The sequence below is a fragment of the Diaphorina citri genome, unplaced genomic scaffold, assembly GCF_000475195.1.
Source record: "Diaphorina citri unplaced genomic scaffold, Diaci psyllid genome assembly version 1.1 scaffold299, whole genome shotgun sequence".
NCBI lineage: Eukaryota > Metazoa > Arthropoda > Insecta > Hemiptera > Psyllidae > Diaphorina > Diaphorina citri.
This window is the reverse complement of record NW_007377734.1, coordinates 153,198-176,212: the sequence shown is the minus strand read 5'-3', so window position 1 is coordinate 176,212 and position 23,015 is coordinate 153,198. Positions and strand designations below refer to the sequence as shown.

The 23,015-nt window shown below is 38.3% G+C and overlaps 4 protein-coding genes and 2 long non-coding RNA genes across 6 annotated transcripts in view; 3 read left to right on the top strand and 3 right to left on the bottom strand.

The window, feature by feature from the left end:
• The window catches only part of LOC108252142, a 7,903-nt gene extending 3,581 nt beyond the window's left edge, over nt 1–4,322 (bottom strand). The window contains exons 1-5 of the mRNA XM_026822147.1: nt 4,250–4,322; nt 2,013–2,137; nt 1,879–1,933; nt 1,603–1,659; nt 599–763 (exon numbers count right to left, since the gene is read on the bottom strand). Of these exons, the coding sequence (XP_026677948.1) occupies nt 599–763; nt 1,603–1,659; nt 1,879–1,933; nt 2,013–2,137; nt 4,250–4,322 (475 nt within the window). The remainder of the gene's footprint in view (nt 1–598; nt 764–1,602; nt 1,660–1,878; nt 1,934–2,012; nt 2,138–4,249) is intronic.
• Nucleotides 4,323–4,882: 560 nt separating this feature from the next.
• On the bottom strand, nt 4,883–8,624 carry LOC103507232. Its single transcript, XM_026822146.1, has 4 exons — nt 8,524–8,624; nt 5,936–6,122; nt 5,093–5,295; nt 4,883–4,963 (listed from the first exon to the last, which is right to left on the bottom strand). Exons 2-4 carry the CDS (start codon nt 5,976–5,978, stop codon nt 4,883–4,885), a joined length of 327 nt encoding a protein of 108 aa, XP_026677947.1. The 5' UTR covers nt 5,979–6,122; nt 8,524–8,624.
• Nucleotides 8,625–11,980: 3,356 nt separating this feature from the next.
• On the top strand, nt 11,981–21,350 carry LOC113466600 (serine/arginine-rich splicing factor 5-like). The gene is made up of 3 exons (XM_026822154.1): nt 11,981–12,251; nt 12,786–12,878; nt 21,217–21,350. The coding sequence occupies exons 1-3, from the start codon at nt 12,050–12,052 to the stop codon at nt 21,348–21,350; spliced, it is 429 nt and encodes a 142-aa protein (XP_026677955.1). The 5' UTR covers nt 11,981–12,049.
• Nucleotides 13,651–15,515, top strand: LOC113466603. Its single transcript, XR_003390953.1, has 2 exons — nt 13,651–14,817; nt 15,191–15,515. It is a non-coding gene; the product is annotated as an uncharacterized LOC113466603 (long non-coding RNA).
• Nucleotides 16,770–17,669, top strand: LOC113466604. Its single transcript, XR_003390954.1, has 2 exons — nt 16,770–16,845; nt 17,125–17,669. It is a non-coding gene; the product is annotated as an uncharacterized LOC113466604 (long non-coding RNA).
• A 1,198-nt stretch (nt 21,351–22,548) lies between the features above and the next one.
• Nucleotides 22,549–23,015, bottom strand: part of LOC103507230 (dopamine receptor 2) — a 121,587-nt gene continuing 121,120 nt past the window's right edge. Inside the window, exon 4 of the mRNA XM_026822145.1 lies at nt 22,549–22,761. Within this exon, the coding sequence (XP_026677946.1) occupies nt 22,696–22,761 (66 nt within the window). The 3' untranslated portion in view covers nt 22,549–22,695. The remainder of the gene's footprint in view (nt 22,762–23,015) is intronic.

The following is a 23,015-nucleotide window of genomic DNA, read 5'->3' as shown; positions in this document are numbered from 1 at the left end:
GGCGGGAATCGAACCCGCGGCCTAGCGCTTACAAGGCAGACGCACTACCAACTAAGCTAACTAGGCTGGCACCGTCTGTTTTGAAAGCGTTAACCAGGGTTCGATTCCCGCCCGGGGCGAGCCTTATCCTAAAAAGATAAACTTCATTTTCGGAACGGCTGGCGTTCTCTTATCCTGTCTTTCTTCTCCCTTCGACTTCGGGACGATAAGACCTCGGCAGTTACAGTGCCCTCTACCAAACCTCTCATAGTAATAATTGCTAGCCTAGTTAGCTTGCATGGTAGAGCATCTGCCTTATAAGTGACTAAGCGCTAGGCTTAGGTGTGAAAATCCTACCAGAAATTAAAAAAACCCTAGAACGGCTGGCTTTCTCTTATCCTGTCTTTCTTCTCCCTTCGACTTCGGGACGATAAGACCTCAGCAGTTACAGTGCCCTCTACCAAAATTCTCATAGTAATAATTGCTAGCCTAGTTATCTTGCTTGGTAGAGCATCTGCCTTGTAAGCGACTAAGTGCTAGGCTTAGGTGTGAAAATCCTACCAGAAATTAAAAAACCCTCATGGGAATTTAGTTTTTTCAAGTACCAGGATAGACATACCTGTCAGGTTAAGCAACGTGTTGGAAGCCAGGCTAGGGGTGGTGGCTTGAAGGCGTGATGTTTTCCCATACAGGGTGGTCTTGGAAGCACTAAGTTCAGCTGCTCGAGATATGAAAGGTTCGAGACAGCTTGTATCTAACATTGTATCACTCAGCGACCCTAAACCTGAAAGTAGACATTTCAAATATGTTAGGGCTTAAGCTTTAGCCATCTTTTGGGACTGTTTGCCCCTACACTTAAGCTTCAGAGTGGGCTTTTTGTGTAAAGTTCAGCTGCTCGAGATATGAAAGGTTCGAGACAGCTTGTATCCAACATTGTATCACTCAGCGACCCTAAACCTGAAATTAGACATCTCAAATATGTTAGGGCTTAAGCTTTAGCCATCTTTTGGGACTGTTTGCCCCTACACTTAAGCTTCAGAGTGGGCTTTTTGTATATGAAATATATTAGGGCCGTAAAAATAAAGTTCAGCTGCTCGAGATATGAAAGGTTCGAGACAGCTTGTATCCAACATTGTATCACTCAGCGACCCTAAACCTGAAATTAGACATTTCAAATATGTTGGGGCTTAAGCTTTAGCCATCTTTTGGGACTGTTTGCCCCTACACTTAAGCTTCAGAGTGGGCCTTTTGTGTATGAAATATATTAGGGCCGTAAAAATCATTATTTTGGGTCCAGTGTAAGCTTGAGCTAGATGAGATTACTTTCCCAACTTTCGACCAAAACCGTAGAGAATCAGTGTTTGACATACTTCAAGTAAGATCAGCAACACTGTGTAGGTAACTGCTAACTTTAACTGAAGATTATTTATTTTCTCTCGAGACAGCCGCTTTCTCCTATTTCAGCAACAATGATCGCCTCTAAGCATATGACTGAAATAATGAGGAACAATAAAACATACACCTATTATTATTTTTTTTTTTTAATTAACATTTATTAAAGTGTGCTAACATAAACATAAAATGTTATATACACACACCTGTTATTAATTTTAGTTTACTCACATTTATTTGTAAAGTCCAAGGCAGAGTTGTCAAGTGACTGAGAACAGAAGGTATTGCCTGAAATCGAGAGTCAACAGGGTACAATAAATACAATGGAAATCCTTTTTTCTCTGTGCTAGCTCGTAGTAAAGGGACTTTTAAGTCCGCAATGAGACCAAAGTCCCTTTACTTACGAGATTAATAATTGATGATTAGACATGCAGAAGGACCCGTGTTCGACAGCCACCATTGGCAAAAAAAAAAATGCACTCGCATTTAGATTTAAGTCGAACTTACGTGATTTAGATCGGGGGAACGTGCTTTGTATCTCATCGTTGAGCAACTGTTCAAACTGGTCAGCCAACGTTTCCACCGTACACTGAATTAGTTCACACCGTTTGATAATTCTCATCGTTGAGCAACTGTTCAAACTGGTCAGCCAACGTTTCCACCGTACACTGAATTAGTTCACACCGTTTGATAATCCGCGGCATAGAGTTGCTCATGTCAGATTCATCCAGCAAAGTAGAACAAGCTGCGTTGCTCTCGTGGACACCTGTAATATACAACATGTGTCAGCTATTATACAACATGTGTCAAATACTATCTTAGAACCGGTAACAAAGTGGTTAAGGTCTTTACATGATAAACATATCAGATTCATCTAGCAGAGTAGAACAAGCTGCGTTGCTCTCGTGGACACCTGTAATGTAAATATAAGTAGTGCTGCATTTCGACTGTCAGCTTAGAACAAGTTGTTCCATTATCGTTACAATTATCATGTAAATATAAGTAGTGCTGCATTTCGACTGTCAGCTTAGAACAAGTTGTTCCATTATACCAACAGTTTAATAGAGCATTACCCCCCCGAGGGGTAAAATACACTTTTTCGAGGGGTAAAAAGAACTAAGCGCTAAGTGAAAAAAAAAAAAAATACAAAAGATATAGAAAAAAAAGATGGGATGAAGGAAATTTATGTGACGATGGTGAACGGATCCTTAAAACCTCTATATAAAACCTCTGAGATGTGCACTATGTGCTTATGTTCTACTTATTGAAAATATATGTTAAATTTAATAAATAAATAAAAAAAAAAAAAAAACCTACTGACCAACTGGGTACAATTTCAATATGTACTTGTTCTTTCCCTATCTATAGCTATTTCTATGCTTTACTTTTTGGGGGGTAATGGCTAAATTGGAGCTTAAAAAGGGGTATTTGTCCAAAAAAAGGTTGGGAACCACTGCGATTATACCAACAGTTTAATAGAGCACCTCTTTATTGACAACATGTGGCAGTTATTATCTTAATACCAGTAGTAAGCCGTTTCTGTTTACGATAAAGTCAGCCCCGGACGGACTCTTCTTCTTCTTCGCCTTTTTCCGTGTACAGACGGGGTCGGCGTTTTTCATCAGAGGTCTTTTTTTTCAGCCCTAACTAGGGTGATTGCTTTGGGCTGACATTTGGTTTTGGCTACAAATTTTACGAGTGGATCCACCTGTAATGTAAATATAAGTAGTGCTGCATTTCGACTGTCAGCTTAGAACAAGTTGTTCCATTATACCAACTGTTTAATAGAGCACCTCTTTATTGACAACATGTGGCAGTTATTATCTCAATACCAGTAGTAAGCCGTTTCGGACTCTTCTTCTTCGCCTTTTCCCGTGTTTTTCGGCGTTTTTCATCAGCCTCTCAATCAGCCCTAACTAGGGTGATTGCTTTGGGCTGACATTTAATTTTGGCTACAAATTTTACGAGTGGATACCCTTCGCACTCAACCTTTGCTATTTCTTTAGCAAGGGAAACCCAGGTTGGTCTACTCCCTGTTTATCGTCCCCCAGCCAGACAACCCCCGGGCGGACCAGAGTAAACATAATTTCCTGCAGTACTGTTTGCTTGAAAGTAGCCTGGACACAAAGAGTCTTGCCAGTGTCAGAATGTTCTCCAAGCCTAGGTTGTTAATATAGGAGGGGTGTATCATTAGACCAACAACCAACAGTTGTTCTAATTTCTTAATCCTCCAAACTGTTATTATCTGACCCAAACTGAACAACCGTATTTTGTTTTAAATACCTCAGAAACAAAGCTGACCCAGTATTTTCTGCAGCCAGGAGCTTGTTCAAGAGTTGGGTCATGAGACCCCCAGCCAACCCCCGGCGCGGACCAGAGTAAACATAATTTCCTGCAGTACTGTTTGCTTGAAAGTAGCCTGGACACAAAGAGTCTTATCAGTGTCAGAATGTTCTCCAAGCCTAGGTTGTTAATATAGGAGGGGTGTATCATTAAAACAACAACCAACAGTTGTTCTAATTTCTTAATCCTCCAAACTGTTCAAGTTATCTGACCCAAACTGAACAATCGTATTTTGCTTTAAATACCTCAGAAACAAAGCTGACCCAGTATTTTCTGTAGCCAGGAGCTTGTTCAAGAGTTGGGTCATGAGAAACTAGAGATAGAGAAACTGACTTTTTTTTTATCATGCTTTATATCAGTTCAAAAGCTTGATTTATTCAGACAACAAAAACCCCTTATCCTATGGTGAAACAAACTCACATATTTTAATTAATATTTTAGAAAGGTAGATAATTTGAATAAAAATAAAAACAAGACTTAAACTTCAACGTGTTGCATGCAGACCAGTTCTCAGTGTCTCACGTTGCTTTCTTACCTAGTTGTAGTGTATGTAAAGAGCTCGATATATGAGGATAGGTATTCAGCTGCTTCTCCTGATGAGGTCCCATGTTACAGCCAGTTTAGCTCTGAGAACCCATGTTACAGCCAATTTAGCTCCAAGATCCCATGGTACAGCAAGTTTTCCTACGAGATTACCAATACTAAATTCTTGGGAAAAGCAAATGTACGGCTACCTGCTTTTCTAGTGACAGGTAGAGCCACTGTGTCCATTCTCTTATTTGGAAGTCCGTTATTTCTGGAAATTAGTTTAATGACTTACCAGCTTATCCAAATATTGCACAGATCCCTATAAACACCAAGCTTGGGTCTGATCGTCTGATTAGTGGTGTTTGATTCTCACATGAATAAATGGATGAGTCTTACAGCAAGGCAGAAGAATTTTCTTGTCTTGTAAATTATACAGTTCTTAGCTGAAGTATATCTGAATTTCTCAAGAGAAAAGTGAATTTCCCGGGGGAAAAATAATAAAATGCTAGGAAAAGTAGGAAAAATTAGAAACAGAAATATGTGCGTTGTGCGATTTTCAAAAAATACCTATCCTCTTAAAAAAAAAAAAAAAATCCTTTCAATGGGAGAAGAAAAGTACATAACATTTTCAGGTGATAATTCAGAGATAGACAAGTAGTTCAACAGCGACAAGTCTGTCAATTATATGTTCACTAAGCAACCAAGTATTATATCTCATGATCTACAAATTTAAAAATAAATAAATGGAGTCTAATGTTTATAATATTTGTCCTGAAACTATCAAAGTTACCTACCTATTTTTAAGTATTACTACTATCTTTTTTTTCCAATGAAATAATCTCTCTCTTACCTTGGACATGGCAGCTGTGTCTATAACTCGATGCAGGAGGTTTTCCAGGAGTACAATCTCATCGGACCAATGATTAGACAGTGTCTTCAGTAGAAGTCGCTTGCTTTGATTATCCGAGTCTGTGTAGTAAGCTATCAGAGCGGGAACCAAAGTGTCTTCCAGAGACTCAAGACTGGCTATACAACAGCGCATGCTGAATATACCTGCACATCCATAAACAAAATATATGTCAAGTTTGTTAAAAAAAAAAGAAAAAAAAAACGTTTGATAGAATAGATTCTATTCTATCAAACGCACCAGAGACTCAAGACTGGCTATACAACAGCGCATGCTGAATATACCTGCACATCCATAAACAAAATATATGTCAAGTTTGTTAAAAAAATAAAAATAAAAAAATAAATAAAAAAACGTTTGATAGAATAGATTCTATTCTATCAAACGCATCAAAAAAAGAATTAGATGAATAGAGTACACCCTGTTTATACTGCCAGAATTAGACTGACAAGTCCCTTTACTCCCACAATCTAAACAAGGTCTTATGTATTGAGGCCCTAGCCTCTTGCCCTAGTTGGATGTTAGCGAGTCTGCCCTCGTAAGCGCTAGGAAGCGGATTCGATTTCCGAAAATGTTCGTTCTCGGAACGGCAGGCTTTCTCCTATCCTGGTCTTTCTTCTCTCTTCGCTTTCGGGACGTTATATTTCCCTCTACCATTACCACTTAAGAAAGTCCTTTTTCTTACAAAAATACTTTATTTTGTTTTGTTTCTTACAAACTCAATCGACGGATATATAAACTCATTATACAATATTTGCTATATTTAGGAACTTTATATTTACTCACACTGATGATTGAAGGAAGCATTGGAACAGTTGATGGCAAACATGGCAATGTGAACAATGCGCTCGCAGTGGATATCGAACGCGGATATCAGGGACTCCAAGTCTTCTGCTTTCCTCGGCTCACCATTGTCCACACACTTGCACTTCTCTACGAGATCCCGCAGGGGCTGTAGTGAATCTGAGAATACCTGTGAGACAATAAATAATAGCAATAGTGTGTATTAGTAGGATACTACTACTCAAAATCACTTAACTTATTTGTTGCTTTTAACTGAAAAGTCTGCTGATAGAAAAGCTTGAGCCATTACCACTTAAGAAAGTCCTTTTTCTTACAAAAATACTTTATTTTGTTTTGTTTCTTACAAACTCAATCGACGGATATATAAACTTATTATACAATATTTGCTATATTTAGGAACTTTACATTTACTCACACTGATGATTGAAGGAAGCATTGGAACAGTTGATGGCAAACATGGCAATGTGAACAATGCGCTCGCAGTGGATATCGAACGCGGATATCAGGGACTCCAAGTCTTCTGCTTTCCTCAGCTCACCATTGTCCACACACTTGCACTTCTCTACGAGATCCCGCAGGGGCTGCAGTGAATCTGAGAATACCTGTGAGACAAAGACAATAAATAATAGCAATAGTGTGTATTAGTAGGATACTACTACTCAAAATCACTTAACTTACTTGTTGCTTTTAACTGAAAAGTCTACTGATAGAAAAGCTTGAATGTGATGAGTTTTTTGTGTTTCATATAACTCTGATAAATCCTATGAAGTTTGACAAGTTGCCCTCTGTGATACTGAGAGAATTCACTAATAGTAATAATACTGAGAACTGGATTTAATACCTATGCTGGTCTACCCACGGGTGTTTTTGACCTTCTCTTTTAGAATAATGACATCTTCATAATCTTTATAGTATTTACCCCAGTATAACACAAAAGCTGTACAGCTTACATTTTGCACAGCTTATATTTTTGCACATCTACTTTTCTTAAAAAAAGACTGTTTGCTTAAAAGTAGCCTGGACACAAAGAGTCTTGCCAGTGTCAGAATGTTCTTCAAGCCTAGGTTGTTAATATAGGAGGGGTGTATCATTAGAACAACAACCAGCAGTTGTTCTAATTTCTTAATCCTCCATGAACCAAATTGAGCTTTAAGTGGGTACTTGCTCAGGGTGGGTTTCACAAACCTACTTTTTAGGCCCTCTTTAGCTTCAGCCCTTAATAGGCTATTTTGCACATCTACTTTTCTTAAAAAAAGACTGTTTGCTTAAAAGTAGCCTGGACACAAAGAGTCTTGCCAGTGTCAGAATGTTCTTCAAGCCTAGGTTGTTAATATAGGAGGGGTGTATCATTAGAACAACAACCAGCAGTTGTTCTAATTTCTTAATCCTCCATGAACCAAATTGAGCTTTAAGTGGGTACTTGCTCAGGGTGGGTTTCACAAACCTACTTTTTAGGCCCTCTTTAGCTTCAGCCCTTAATAGGCTATTTTTTAGGCCTCTATAAATCAACTGGAACTTAATAGGATGTTAGATTTACAGGCCTTCTAAGGGTCGAAAAAATATTGCTGAAATCCACCCTTTGACTAGGTACTCTTAGGCTATACCTTAGATTCTAGGTACATGTTCGGGAGAGCAAGGACTATAGTTAAAATAAGATTAGAACAAAATTCATGGATAAGGTTATAAACAATAAATTCAACTAAAGTGATTGATTATCGAATTAAATTTTTCCAGATAATGGAGCTTTAAGTGGGTACTTGCTCAGGGTGGGTTTCACAAACCTACTTTTTAGGCCCTCTTTAGCTTCAGCCCTTAATAGGCTATTTTTTAGGCCTCTATAAATCAACTGGAACTTAATAGGATGTTAGATTTACAGGCCTTCTAAGGGTCGAAAAAATATTGCTGAAATCCACCCTTTGACTAGGCACTCTTAGGCTATACCTTAGATTCTAGGTGCATGCCTCTGACTTTACTGACCCAGTACTTGAAGCCATAAGGAGTATCTTCTATTCAATACTGCTATGAGTTCTGTTGTAGGATTTGTCAGATAGTACCTATATCTATTGAGTCCCTTACCTGTATGAAGAGAACCAGCACTGCAGTGTTGACCCGTCTCTCTAACAATTCTATTGCACCTGTCATGGTCATAATGTTTAGCTGATTATTTCTGTCCTGCTGCAACTTATCCCGCTCTTTTATCACCTGAAAATAACTGGAACTTAATAGGATGTTAGATTTACAGGCCTTCTAAGGGTCGAAAAAATATTGCTGAAATCCACCCTTTGACTAGGTACTCTTGGGCTATACCTTGGATTCTAGGTAAATCACGTAAAAGTTCACAAAGCTAACGAGTCGCAAAAAGATAAAGTTGGTACAAGCGGAAGGCTTGGACCCAAGAGATTAAAGGTAGTTACTCGGTACGCGATAAATTAACTTTTCAAACATCTAAACTGCAAAATTTACCCACAGAACTGGAAATTTACACAACAAAGGCGCGAACGGACCACAACTGTTCGGGAGAGCAAGGACTATAGTTAAGATTACAGTTAGAAATAGGATAATTTTATTACCGTGCACGCGAGTGACTTGAACTACTTGAAGATGATTAATTGATCTGATCACAATGCTAGTGCTAGTGGAAATAGTGTTAATAGTGGAAAGTGGAATGGCCGAATGGCGATTGGCGACAAATTCCGGTTTTCCTTTTCCCCGATCTTCTTGGTGTAGGCGGGAGGGGAAAAGAACAGCTGATGCGCGCGCGGCGAGATAAGGTGTGTTTACACGCGCGCGGGAAAGGGCGTGTTCGCACGGTTTAGGATCGGAAAGGAAACCGAGGTTGTGGTCGCCCTAACAGTACATGCCTCTGACTTTACTGACCCAGTACTTGAAGCCATAAAGAATATCTTCTATTCAATACTGCTATGAGTTCTGTTGTAGGATTTGTCAGATAGTACCTATATCTATTGAATCCCTTACTTACCTGTATAAAGAGAACCAGCACTGCAGTGTTGACCCGTCTCTCTAACAATTCTATTGCACCTGTCATGGTCATAATGTTTAGCTGATTATTTCTGTCCTGCTGCAACTTATCCCGCTCTTTAATCACCTGAAAATAATCATACATATTATGAATTCTATTGCACCTGTCATGGTCATAATGTTTAGCTGATTATTTCTGTCCTGCTGCAACTTATCCCGCTCTTTAATCACCTGAAAATCAAATACAAACAATGAGATTCTTGAATAGAAGTGAACCTGCCTCTGTGGTGTAGTGGTCAAGGCACTCAACTGGTAAACCAGAGGGTGCAGTTTTGATCTCAGATTAAGACATGGAATTTCAGCCTCAATTACTTATTTGAGAATTCTACCTAATAATAAATAGAAGTGAACCTGCCTCTGTGGTGTAGTGGTCAAGGCACTCAACTGGTAAACCAGAGGGTGCAGTTTTGATCTCAGATTAAGACATTGAATTTTAGCTTCAATTACTCATTTGAGAATTTTACCAAATAATAATAATAAAGCTCTAAGGTTGGGTGGTAGACAATGCCTCCAGCATTAACTTTGCCTAGGGGTTTGTAGAAGCTCAACCAATTACTCATTTGAGAATTTTACCAAATAATAATAATAAAGCTCTAAGGTTGGGTGGTAGACAATGCCTCCAGCATTAACTTTGCCTAAGGGTTTGTACCCATTTTTTAGGGCTGTTTGCCCCTGTACCTAAGTCTCCGAGTGGGCACTTTGTGTATGGAGTTAATCTTTGCCTAGAGGTTACCTGCAACTCAATAGATGTCCCTGATAAGCAAAGTGCTAATTGTTGTATTTAGAGCCCATTTTACCAAATAATAATAATAAAGCTCTAAGGTTGGGTGGTAGAAAATGCCTCCAGCATTAACTTTGCCTAGGGGTTTGTAGAAGCTCAACACATTTTTTAGGGCTGTTTGCCCCTGTACCTAAGTCTCTGAGTGGGCATTTTGTGTATGGAGTTGATCTTTGCCTAGAGGTTACCTGCAACTCAATAGATGTCCCTGATAAGCAAAGTGCTAATTGTTGTATTTAGAGCACGTAGAACTGCCACATTTTCTTCTTCAACAACTACAGTTATGAATAGTTTATCTCTTAAGTTTAATTTTAATGTTCCATGATAACCATTACTTTTTTTCTCTAGAAGGAATAACTTGCAAAACTGACATGGTAACTTTACTTTTGCTACTGTGGGAGAAAGACCTTATGGCCAAGTTCCCGACATTTGAAAACAATAACTTTAGCTGTTACATTAATTACTATCACAAATCCTGTGAATCCATACATCAATGTCATACCTAAAGAAGAAGAAATGTCCATATTATGCTTGTTTTAAAAATGCAAAAGGATATTTTTTAGGCATGTCATTCATTACTATCACAAATCCTGTGAATCCATACATCAATGTCATACCTAAAGAAGAAGAAATGTCCATATTATGCTTGTTTTAAAATGCAAAAGGATATTTTTTAGGCATGTTTTTCTAGGTTTGTTGGTGCAAATGGGAAAAGATTTATAAAAGAAGAATACTTGTTTATTCCTACTTTAACTTAGTTTACTGTAGACTTGGGAAACTCCACAACATGGTGTAATTTTAAGAACCAGTATCTAACAAAGAGTGGGATATCTTTAGAAAAGAGAAGGGATATATAACAGAAGAAAACTTCTCAAAGCAATTTTATTTAAGAGCCTAAAATTATTGATTTTGGGGAAAATGTCTTTTCAAAACTTTCAATCAAGTACGTAGCTTGTAACATCCACACAGTCAAGAGAATAAAAAATCTGTTCCAAAGGCAGCCATCTACAAGTCCCAGAAATGCAGCAGGATTCAAGATTTCTGATATCTCCACTCAGAGTACACACTACTTGCTATCAAGGTACCCATTCACAGATACTTCCAATTTCTTTGTGATGGTTACCCACTTGACCATCTGTCAATGAAAGTACCAATTAATTGCATTGACCTTGCTGGAGCCTCAACTATACCCCAAAATCACATGAAGTCTTTGTTTTATTCCAATTTGTACAACAGGAAAAAGTTGTTTACTAAGTATGTTATACCAGGGGTAAGGATGGTAAACTCAACCGAACTTGACCTGGTGCTCTGACATGCACTCAAATTGAAGACATTGCCTTAGTAAGAAGAATGAAGGATGATTTGGACCCCACCTCACTGTGGATGGATCCTGTTGCAGTGGCAAACTTCCTCAGCCTTGAAACTGTTTGATGTAGCCAGCATTACCCGAGATCTACCCTCTTCCCCTACACGACGCTCTTCCGATCTGTTTGATGTAGCCAGTGTTAACAACAACATTGCCATAGTAAATTGAAGAACAATTCAGGAAAAGGACCACACAATCATGGACCTAATTCATCTTGTGAAAAATACTTAATGTCCTTGTACCAAATTCTGAATTCTCCCTCTACAGATCACACACCTTAGCTAAAGAACTCCCATTGCCTTCAAACAGTATTTCACTGATATCATCATGTACCATTTGTTGTTTTAACTCAACTTGCATATTCTTTTTGCTATTTGTCATGTTCGAGTACCTCTATCTAGACCTTGTTTAGACTGCTGGGACCAAGGGGCTTTTCAGTCCTATTCGGGCAGGATAAACAAGGTATGTATATTCTATTCTGCCTACTAGACTAACAATAAGTAAACATGAAATATTACTTGTATTTAAATTGCAGACTCAGAGACAACTTTGTTCTCAGAGGTATGGAACTATTGTCCATTATTTGAAAATTTGACTACAACTGCAAAAAAGTAGCGTCTACTTCTGGGTTTAGAAAACTCTATCCTAATTGAAGGAGTGAAATAAAAACTAACCTTTTTATATATTTTTAGGTATGTACATATTATATTATTTTATTACTCTTTTGTAATACACAAAATTATATCAATAAAGAGGTGGTCTATTAAACTGTTGGTATAATGGAAGAACTTGTTCTAAGCTGACAGTCTAATCTAAATAAAACACTACTTATATATAACCTGCTGTGTTTGTATTTCAGAGCCGCAGTCGCAGCCGTAGCAGGTCGCGAAGTCGAGGCCGCACCCTGTCCAGCATGTACGGCATTACCTCCCCCGCCCGTCCTGGCAACATTAGGGACAGACTCTCCCTCAGACGTGGCAGGGGTAGGGGGGGATACCGCGGGACTATGAATGGAGGGGCACCACCCCGGCTTGTGAGGGGTAGGAGCAGGAGTCGTAGCCGGTCCAGAATAAGAAGGAATAGTGTGGGTGGTGGAGAAGTGGCAATGATGCGAGGTTAGTAAGTTAGTATCCCTTCGCCAGCCTGGATACCTTAGTTGGCAGCACGTCTGCCTTGTAAGCGCTAGGTCGCGAGTTCAATTCCCGCCCGGGGCGGATTTTATCCTGAAGGTTCGTTCGTTCTCGGAAAGAACGGAAGCCGGTCCAGAATAAGAAGGAATAGTGTGGGTGGTGGAGAAGTGGCAATGATGCGAGGTTAGTAAGTTAGTATCCCTTCGCCAGCCTAGATACCTTAGTTGGCAGCACGTCTGCCTTGTAAGCGCTAGGTCGCGGGTTCAATTCCCGCCCGGGGCGGGTTTTATCCTGAAGGGATAAAGTTCGTTCTCGGAACTGCTGGTTTTCTCCTATCCGGTCTTCTCTCTTCGATTTGGGGACGATAAGATCCCTGGCAGTTACAGTCCCTTCTATCAAACCTCTTCTTTTTTTTAAAATCTGAAAATTTTGGGCCTGATCGGGCCATGTGTTTTTCCATAGCTCCTAAATGAAAGAAAATGTGGGCAGTAAATTTCTAATTATTATTTTTGGTTCTAGGTCGTTCAAGGTCGAGATCAAGGTCACGGTCGAGGTTGGGTGGAAGATACCCGGAGACCAGAGGAGGATTCCGTGGTGGTGCACGAGGCAGAAGTAAGTACAAACTAATGTCAATATTGTTTTCGTGGTCTATTTATTGTTTTATATTATAGATTTTTCATTAATTGTTTCTGAGATCTTGAGAAGAGAGAAATTTGGCTTTTCTGGAGATCCCCTTAAGCCTCTTCAATTTAACTTTTTTTTTTGGTGCCTACGCAGTCTAGTTCTAGTGGAGTTTTATATAAGCCCAACTTGCAATAATCGCACTGAATGATTTTTCGTTCGAATTGAAATGTATAGATAGGAAGTCTCGGAATTTGAGACCTCAAGAGTTCGCGGGAGACCTTTTGTAGGTTTTTGCATGTTCGAGTACCTCTATCTAGACCTTGTTTAGACTGCTGGGACCAAGGGGCTTTTCAGTCCTATTCGGGCAGGATAAACAAGGTATATTCTATTCTATTCTACCTACTAATAACTGGTGCAACTCGGCTGCCAAGGATTTCCTTTGTGGTCCAATATGACAATGCCACATGCCGGTGGGTTGGATCAAGTTTATCATCTATGAAATTTATGTACCTAGTTGGAGAATTGAATTATAAAATTGTCCTCTATGTTATGTCATATAGGTACCATCCATCTGTAATAGGTGTCAGATTGATGAATATTGCGCAAGGAGATGTCAGCTAGTCAGAAATTATACTCCTTGTGCAAACAGATGCTTGATTACTCACCCATTAATACTTTTGTTTGTGCTTTTAATTTCAGGATCAGGAAACATGGCATCTTTGAAAGGAGCAACTAAAATGTCCTTAAATGAACGGTGAGAAATCAACGTCTATCTGGAATGAAAAGTAGTCCCATCTTTTGTAATACAAGTATTGTAACTTGTAATGAAGAAGGGTTTTTTTATTTCATCATTGCCACTGAGCAAGTAATAAAACCAAAGTTAATACCACAGTTAGTGTGGTTTACAACACAAAACTTGATATGCTAAGTCAGCTCAGAATGAGACTTACAAAGCTAACCTTGGATTGTTTGTATGAGGAACTGACACACCACCAAATGAGAAGAACATGTGTAGCTAGAACTGCCACATTTTCTTCTTCAACAACTACAGTTATGAATAGTTTATCTCTTAAGTTTAATTTTAATGTTCCATGATAACCATTATTTTTTTTCTCTAGAAGGAACAACTTGCAAAACTGACATGGTAACTTTACTTTTGCTACTGTGGGAGAAAGACCTTATGGCCAAGTTCCCAACATTTGAAAACAATAACTTTAGCTGTTACATTCATTACTACGTATCACAAATCCTGTGAATTCATACATCAATGTCATACCTAAAGAAGAAGAAGAAATGTCCATATTATGCTTGTTTTAGAAATGCAAAAGTATATTTTTTAGGTATGTTTTTCTAGGTTTGTTGGTGCAAACAGGAAAAAATTTATAAAAGAAAAATACTTGTTTATTCCTACTTAGTTTACTGTAGACTTGGGAAACTCCACAACATGTTTCTTTTGGTGTAATTTTAAGAACCAGTATCTAACAAAGAGTGGGATATCTTTTAGAAAAAAAGAAGAGATATAAACAGAAGAAAACTTCTCAAAGCAATTTTATTTAAGAGCCTAAAATTATTGATTTTGGGGAAAATGTCTTTTCAAAACTTACAATCAAGTATGTAGCTTGTAACATCCACTCAGTTGAGAGAAAAAAAAACTGTTCCAAAGGCAGCCATCTACAAGTCCCAGTAATGCAGCAGGATTTAAGATTTCTGATATCTCCACTCAGAGTACACACTACTTGCTATCAAGGTACCCACTCACAGATACTTCCAATTTCTTTGTGATGGTTACCCACTTGACCATCTGCCAATGAAAGTACCAATTAATTGCATTGACCTTGCTGGAGCCTCAACTATACCCCAAAATCACATGAAATCTTTGTTTTATTCCAATTTGTGCAACAGGAAAAAGTTGTTGTTTACTAAGTAGGTATAGTACCCACTCACAGATACTTCCAATTTCTTTGTGATGGTTACCCACTTGACCATCTGCCAATGAAAGTACCAATTAATTGCATTGACCCTGCTGGAGCCTCAACTATACCCCAAAATCACATGAAATCTTTGTTTTATTTCAATTTGTGCAACATGAAAAAGTTGTTGTTTACTAAGTATATTATACCAGGGGTAAGGATGGTAAACTCAACGGAACTTGACCTGGTCCTCTGGCATGCACTCAAATTGAAGACATTGCCATAGTAAGAAGAATGAAGGATGATTTGGACCCCACCTCACTGTGGCCGGATCCTGTTGCAGCGGCAAACTTCCTTGGCCTTGAAACTGTTTGATGTAGCCAGTAGTAGGTATATTATACCAGGGGTAAGGATGGTAAACTCAATGGAACTTGACCTGGTGCTCTGGCATGCACTCAAATTGAAGACATTGCCTTAGTAAGAAGAATGAAGGGTGATTTGGACCCCACCTCACTGTGGATGGATCCTGTTGCAGTGGCAAACTTCCTCAGCCTTGAAACTGTTTGACGTAGCCAGCATTAACAACACATTGCCATAGTAAATTGAAGAACAATTCAGGAAAAGGACCACACAATCATGGACCTAATTCATCTTGTGAAAAATACTTAATGTCCTTGTACCAAATTCTGAATTCTCCCTCTACTGATCACACACCTTAGCTAAAGAACTCCCATTGCCTTCAAACATTATTTCACTGATATCATCATGTACCATTTGTTGTTTTAACTCAACTTGCATATTCTTTTTGCTATTTGATTCACTGATATCATCATGTACCATTTGTTGTTTTAACTCAACTTGCATATTCTTTTTGCTATTTGTATGTATTCAAAAATAATGTTTAATATATCTACTATGAAGTGTCAGATCTAATGAACTAGAGAAAGCAAATGGTCAAACCCACCCCCTTGACACAGTGCTAATGTATCTACTATGAAGTGTCAGATCTAATGAACTAGAGAAAGCAAATGGTCTAAACCCACCCCCTTGACACAGTGCTAATGTTAATGACCTCCATACTATGTACATTTAGGACCTGTCTCAACACACACAAGCTCCTGTGTTTGGTTAGGCACTATTTGCCCGGAAATGTGTATGCTATTGCATCACTTATGGTTTGTATGCCTATTGCTTGTATTGAAACTGACCCTAACTTTACCATTCTGTGAACATTTGTACAATATGTAATAGGAAAATTGCCTAATAGCTAATTCCTTTGCATTTGTAAACAACAACATATGTAATACTCATTCCTGTTGTATATGTATAATTATGTATTGCAGGAGGAAGAGGAAGAGGCAGCATAGTCAGAGCTAGAGGCAGATCCCGTAGCATCAGAGATGTAGGAGTGGGCAAATTCGATGCAGGACTGCGGGACGGTGGCATTCGATCTCTCAGGTATGAATGAATGTAAGCTCCTTTTATCTTCTTCTATGCATGAATCTGAATCAAACAGTTAACACTTGGGTATCATGATTTAACACAAGTGGTAATGCGCTTGCTTGCCATGAAGAAGGTCCCGGGTTCGATTCCCAGAGTCTACAAAAAAAATATTTGGATTGCTTTCTTTCTACAATTTTGGACTTAGCAGTGTGGCAAACGTCCTCCAACCTAGAGCCTTGGATCTTTACTGCAGCCTTATATGCAAATGTCTTCTAGAATAACATGAAAACTCTGCCTTGTCTTTATTATTTAAAGCTACAGTATTTTGCCTACATTGGGTTAATGCAGCAAAACAACAAGTTTCTGTTGAGGTCATAATGATGGACTTGAATACTTTTCTTTGGAAATGTATACTTACTGCAGTGGCGTTTCAGACTGTATCCGGTCTCTTGCCTCAAAGATTTGTGCCTCCAGATGGTTCTGGAAACTTATAACACGTCTTCTAGAATAACATGAAAACTCTGCCTTGTCTTTATTATTTTGAGCTACAGTACTTTGCCTACATTGGGTTAATGCAGCAAAACAAACAAGTTTCTGTTGAGGTCATAATGATGGACTTGAATACTTTTCTTTGGAAATTTATACTTACTGCAGTGGCGTTTCAGACTGTATCCGGTCTCTTGCCTCAAAAATTTGTGCCTCCAGATGGTTCTGGAAACTTATAACACCAACAAAAAGAAAGAAAATTCTGCAGCTTGAAAACCATAAAGTTGTTTCTTAAGATGAACATATCCCAATAAATATGTGAGGGTTTTAGAAAACGAATTTAGTAGCAAGCAATACAAAATAAAATTTGCAATACCTCACAAGTTTCTGTTGAGGTCATAATGATGGACTTGAATACTTTTCTTTGGAAATTTATACTTACTGCAGTGGCGTTTCAGACTGTATCCAGTGTCTTGCCTCAAAGATTTGTGCCTCCAGATGGTTCTGGAAACTTATAACACCAACAAAAAGAAAGAAAATTCTGTAGCTTGAAAACCTTAAAGTTGTTTCTTAAGATGAACATATCCTAATAAATATGTGAGGGTTTTAGAAAAAGAAGTTAGTAGCAAGCAATACAAAATAAAATCTGCAATACCTTGAAATTACCACGACCTAGAGATTGCTCTGAAAGAAAATGGGAAATCGAACGTTTTGTCATATCTTGAACATGAGGACCTGCAACATATTGGAACTAGCAGAGATCAATGAAGTAATGAATATGAAATGAAGGTGAAAGAAACCGGCTGATTCAGTTCATGTGAATATGCAGGCGTGCTTACTGGAACCTGGCCTGGTGCACTGCCAAGCACACAGAGAAATACTTAAACAGCTCAAGAGCAGGTTGCCTCACAGATAAAAGATACCAAATTAATCTGACCAGAAGATATTGAGAGGGGTAAGAAGTTCCCAAATATTCCAACTGGAGAAGACATAAAAACTTTTCTCAATAAATATCTTTCAGAGGTATGGAACTATTGTCCATTATTTGAAAATTTGACTACAACTGCAAAAACTGCAAAAAAGTAGTGTCTACTTCTGGGTTTAGGAAACTCTATCCTAATTGAAGGAGTGAAATAAAAACTAACCTTTTTATATATTTTTAGGTATGAAGCTGGACAAACAGTTGGACCAATATATGGCCACTGACCCGCTCAACTTGGACAAGGAACTGGAAGCGTACAGGCAGGACATATAAATGTGGACCACCCCTCGTCGCCTATAAACATGGGATAAACATGGACTACTTGCGACTCGGTGTGAAGGCAAACAGTTTCCAAATGTACAGCAAATATTGACGCATGACTCGCATGAGACATCAATGGACATTTAAAGAAGGAATTGAACATTAAAAGAAGTCTTATGTTGGGTTTCACCATCCTTCTTATGAGCTCCTAACAGCCCTGTTAAGCCCATACAAATCAAATAGAATTAACAGGTCGTTAGCTTAAAGAGAGAGAGAGAGAGTTACAGAAGATATTTACGTAGACCTTTTATTGCGAAATCTTGTCAGTTTGGAAACTGGCTTCCTGTGTCCGTTAGATCCAATCTATGTACATATGTAGGTGCCTAAATTGATTGTTTTACGATCAGTTGTCGATCAGGCATAAGATCTTATAAAAAGTTTTTTTTTTTTTATTTTTTTTAAGAGGTTTGACTTTAACCCGGCCGACTCACAATGTTTTTGTTTTGAATGTGGAAATGTTCATTTGGTCATAGATGTGTTATACATGTTCATTTAAATTGATGTGGTTAGTAGCCACTAGTAAGTATTTATAATAATTGAAGTTTCTCTGGCACACTCTAATAAATATTAATAAAAAAAAAGTTTCTCTGGAGAGAAAAAAAAGCCTTGAAAATTTTGTACCCCACCAATTTAGCCTATTGGATAATGCCTTCTTTGCTAACCCACCTTTAAATTATTTTTTTCATTTTTCATTGACAAATTTTATGTATGGCTATTCCTTTTTGTAAATAGTTTTTTAGGTCGCAGTTAAATTGGATGTGATTTCATACACTGAAATGATCCTATATTTCAATTCGAAGTGCTGAGGCACGACCTACGTAGCGCTAGCACTAGAATAGACATTTTTGGATGTGATTTCATACACTGAAATGATCCTATATTTCAATTCGAAGTGCTGAGGCACGACCTACGTAGCGCTAGCACTAGAATAGATCAATTCATCCATGTCGTATGAAAATGCATCCAATATAACTGGAGTCTTGTCCGTTCAAATATCATCCATGTATGAATTGTATGATGCTAAATTATTAAAATTAATTTAAGAATTTCCTATGTATGTGTTCTAATTTTTCTCGATATTTGATATTGTGAAATTTTCCATTAGCTTGTAGACCCTGTAGAGGTACATAAACCACATAGGATTGACTACTATTCACATGCTTATTTGTCAATACCGTAGTCAGTCCTGTTACCTACATTAAAACGAGTTAACCAGTGCTCAAAAAGTCGAATCGCTGAATCTAAAGCAACGCCTGTTATTTAGAAATTAAATACAACAAGCAGTACTTTAAAAAAGGGGCAAGTTTTGAAATCAACTCTGTGACCACATTTTAGGAACCGCTGCCGAACCTTAAAGACTGAAGTGGCCATAGTTTCGGAACCGCTTCAGAACATAAGGGGCTTAAACCCCAAAATTTAGTGTCAAAAATGTCAAAATCGACTGCGCTGAAATCTAAGCTTTCAGCCCCTTATGTTCTGAAACTTCCGAAACTATGGCCACATTCTCAAATGAGTGGTCCGGTGCCAGACTTGCCTAACCCACAAATTTGAGCGGCTTAAACCCCAAAATTTAGTGTCAAAAATGTCAAAATCGACTGCGCTGAAATCTGAGCTTTCAGCCCCTTATGTTCTGAAACTTCCCAAACTATGGCCAAATTCTCAAATGGGGCTTAAACCCCAAAATTTAGTGTCAAAAATGTCAAAATCGACTGCGCTGAAATCTGAGCTTTCAGCCCCTTATGTTCTGAAACTTCGGAAACTATGGCCAAATTCTAAAATGAGTGGTCCGGTGCCAGACTTGCCTAACGCACAAATTTGAGCTCCATTAGGAGGAAGTACTAAAAAAGATCTATTCCCAGCATCGACAACTATGTTTCCAAATGTCTGATGACATGAAATACTATGTTGCTAAAATACTTCATTTCAGGCTTTTAAATTTGGCCCAACTTTAGGTCTCATTATCTCAATTTAAAGAAATTGAGGGTTAGGCAAGTCTGTCACCGAGCTTTTAAATTTGGCCCAACTTTAGGTCTCATTATCTCAATTTGAAGAAACTGAGGGTTAGGCAAGTCTGGCACCGGACCACTCAAATCTGAGTCGCATATATCTCAAACTTTCCATCGAGGTCCTCATAAAAAAATCACATAGGATTGACTATTTACATGGATTTCCTATGGTTTAGTCGTTTATCTGAGTCGCATATATCTCAAACTTTCCATCGAGGTCCTCATAAAAAAATCACATAGGATTGACTATTTACATGGATTTCCTATGGTTCGTAGTAGCGCTATCACGCCAAAAGAGAAATCACAACTATAGACATACCAATTTAGTTGTTTGGGGGGAAAAAATGTCCATCTAAAAATTCTAAAATAAAACAAGGTAATTAATTGATCAAGTTTTAATTACATCATTAAATATACTTTATTTTGAACATAATCAAATTATTATACCTCTCGTAAACTTAAACATTCGACACAATTGGAAAATATTTAAACTAATAAATATCTAAAGACAATAAAATAAATAAATATGAGATCATTGGAAATTGGCTAGGTGGGAGAATAAAATACTAAGTACCTACTTAATGTTGAGTCCTGCCCCGATATATGCTATTGGTTACTGTTAGTAGATAAATGTTTAAATGTGCAATTGTGGATGGGTGGAAGATACCCGGAGACCAGAGGAGGATTCCGTGGTGGTGCACGAGGCAGAAGTAAGTACAAACTAATGTCAATATTGTTTTCATGGTCTATTTATTGTTTTACATTTTTCATAGATTTTTCATTAATTATTTCTGAGATCTTGAGAAGAGAGAAATTTGGCTTTTCTGGAGATGCCCTTAAGCCTCTTAAATTTAACTTTTTTTTTGGTGCCTACATAGTCTGGTTCTAGTGGATAGTGGAGTTTTATATAGGCCCAACTTGCAATAATCGCACTGAATGATTTTTCTATCGAATTGAAATGTATAGGTTGGAAGTCTCGGAATTTGAGACCTCAAGAGTTCGCGGGAGACCTTTTGTAGGTTTTTGCATGTTCGAGTACCTCTATCTAGACCTTGTTTAGACTGCTGGGACAAAGGGGCTTTTCAGTCCTATTCGGGCAGGATAAACAAGGTATATTCTATTCTATTCTGCCTACTAGACTAACAATAAGTAAACATGAAATTTTACTTGATTTATAGGAGCAAGATCAACAAGTAGAAGCAGAGTACGAGGGGATCTGAAGAGAGTGGGAAGTACAGGATCACTCAATGGTAAACCCAGAGGTAGAGGAGCACCCAGAGGAGCAGGAGCACCTAGAGGACGTGGTAAGTGAAATAAAATAAGTCACTTGATATAGGTAGAGGGGCACCCAGAGGAGCAGGAGCACCTAGAGGACGTGGTAAGTGAAATAAAATAAGTCACTTGATATAAACGAACATAATAAATTTAATATTATTCAGAAAGAGAAAGATGGTAGAGGAGCACCCAGAGGAGCAGGAGCACCTAGAGGACGTGGTAAGTGAAATAAAATAAGTCACTTGATATAAACGAACATAATAATAATAGACTCTTGAGTGGAAGGCAACCACTAGGCGAGGTTAACGCCTTAGGCGTTCTCTACCACCTAACCCTTAGAGCTCCATTATTATGTGATCAAATTCTCAAATAAATGAGGATAAAATTCCATACCTCGGCTGGGATCGAACCCAAACGAACATAATAAATTTAATATTATTCAGAAAGAGAAAGATCTCAAATTAACGCCTTAGGCGTTCTCTACCACCTAACCCTTAGAGCTCCATTATTATGTGATCAAATTCTCAAATAAATGAGGATAAAATTCCAGACCTCGGCTGGGATCGAACCCACGCCCTCCTGATTACCAGGCGAGCGTCTTGACCACTACGCCACCGAAGCATAATAAACGAACATAATAAATTTAACGTTAAAAACAACAACAACAACAACAACAACAACAACAACAACAACAACAACAACACCAACAACAACAACAACAACAACATAATAAATTTAATATTATTCAGAAAGAGAAAGATCTCAATTTTTTTCGAGTCCATTCAGTCCTGTCCTAACGAATACCTATCTCATTCCTATAGGAAATTTAGCTAAAAACTGTTTCCTTTTTCCTTCATTGCATAAATTAGTGTGGTAAAATACAGGTATCACAAAGCTATGACAACCCGAATATGGCGAATAGTACAATTCCATGGCTAAAGAAGTTTGATAAAGTCATTGGGGAACTTTCTGTATCCCTTGATCTGTACTATTCGGCATTTTTGGGTGGACATATCTTTGTGATCCACCCTGTACAGTACATTAGTTTGGTTCATATGAGGGCTTAACAAAGTAAAGAAGTTTGATAAAGTCATTGGGGAACTTTCTGTATCCCTTGATCTGTACTATTCGGCATTTTTGGGTGGACATATCTTTGTGATAGTTACTGTTAAAATCCTTTTGAAGTAGGATTTGCTAGTGGGAGGTAAATTTCGAAGTGGGTTTATTTAGATTTATCAAGTCCACGATTCTTACCTACTAATAACTCGCTTTAGATTCCACATGAAAAATACGCTTGAAGATACTACACATATTGCTGTTAAAAGACTTGGCATAGCTCACACGCTGGCACTGTTGTTGGGCTGATGGAAACTCCGGTCGAATCACAACTGGTTGACTGTGGAATACCCCAGCGTTGCCGGAGCTAGGACCATGGTTGTGCCCATGTACTGTAACAGAACGGGTTTGAGCCCCTGGTTAGTGAAATTTATTTTTCTGTACTGCTGTATAAACGTATTTCATACCTCCCCTACTTTTTTTTACGTTCCTTGCCTAAAGGTGTGTCCAAACATAGTCGACCGACGACAAGGTGAATCTATGTTGTCGAGGCAGTGTGGACATGTCTGTCGACATCGATCGATGGCCGGTGGACCATGTGTGGACAACGACCGACGACAAGGTGAATCTATGTTGTCGAGGCAGT

Excerpts from the sequence above, each read along its gene's own strand:
- LOC103507232 (XM_026822146.1), bottom strand. The coding sequence starts at position 5,978 with ATGTTTGCCATCAACTGTTCCAATGCTTCCTTCAATCATCAGT. Across the intron at positions 5,296-5,935 it reads TGCTTCCTTCAATCATCAGT|GTATATTCAGCATGCGCTGT; the intron begins GTGAGTAAATAT and ends ATGGATGTGCAG. Across the intron at positions 4,964-5,092 it reads ACACAGCTGCCATGTCCAAG|ATCATGAGATATAATACTTG; the intron begins GTAAGAGAGAGA and ends TTAAATTTGTAG.
- LOC113466600 (XM_026822154.1), top strand. The coding sequence starts at position 12,050 with ATGTACGGCATTACCTCCCCCGCCCGTCCTGGCAACATTAGGGACAGA. Across the intron at positions 12,252-12,785 it reads AGAAGTGGCAATGATGCGAG|GTCGTTCAAGGTCGAGATCA; the intron begins GTTAGTAAGTTA and ends TTTTGGTTCTAG. Across the intron at positions 12,879-21,216 it reads TGGTGGTGCACGAGGCAGAA|GAGCAAGATCAACAAGTAGA; the intron begins GTAAGTACAAAC and ends CTTGATTTATAG.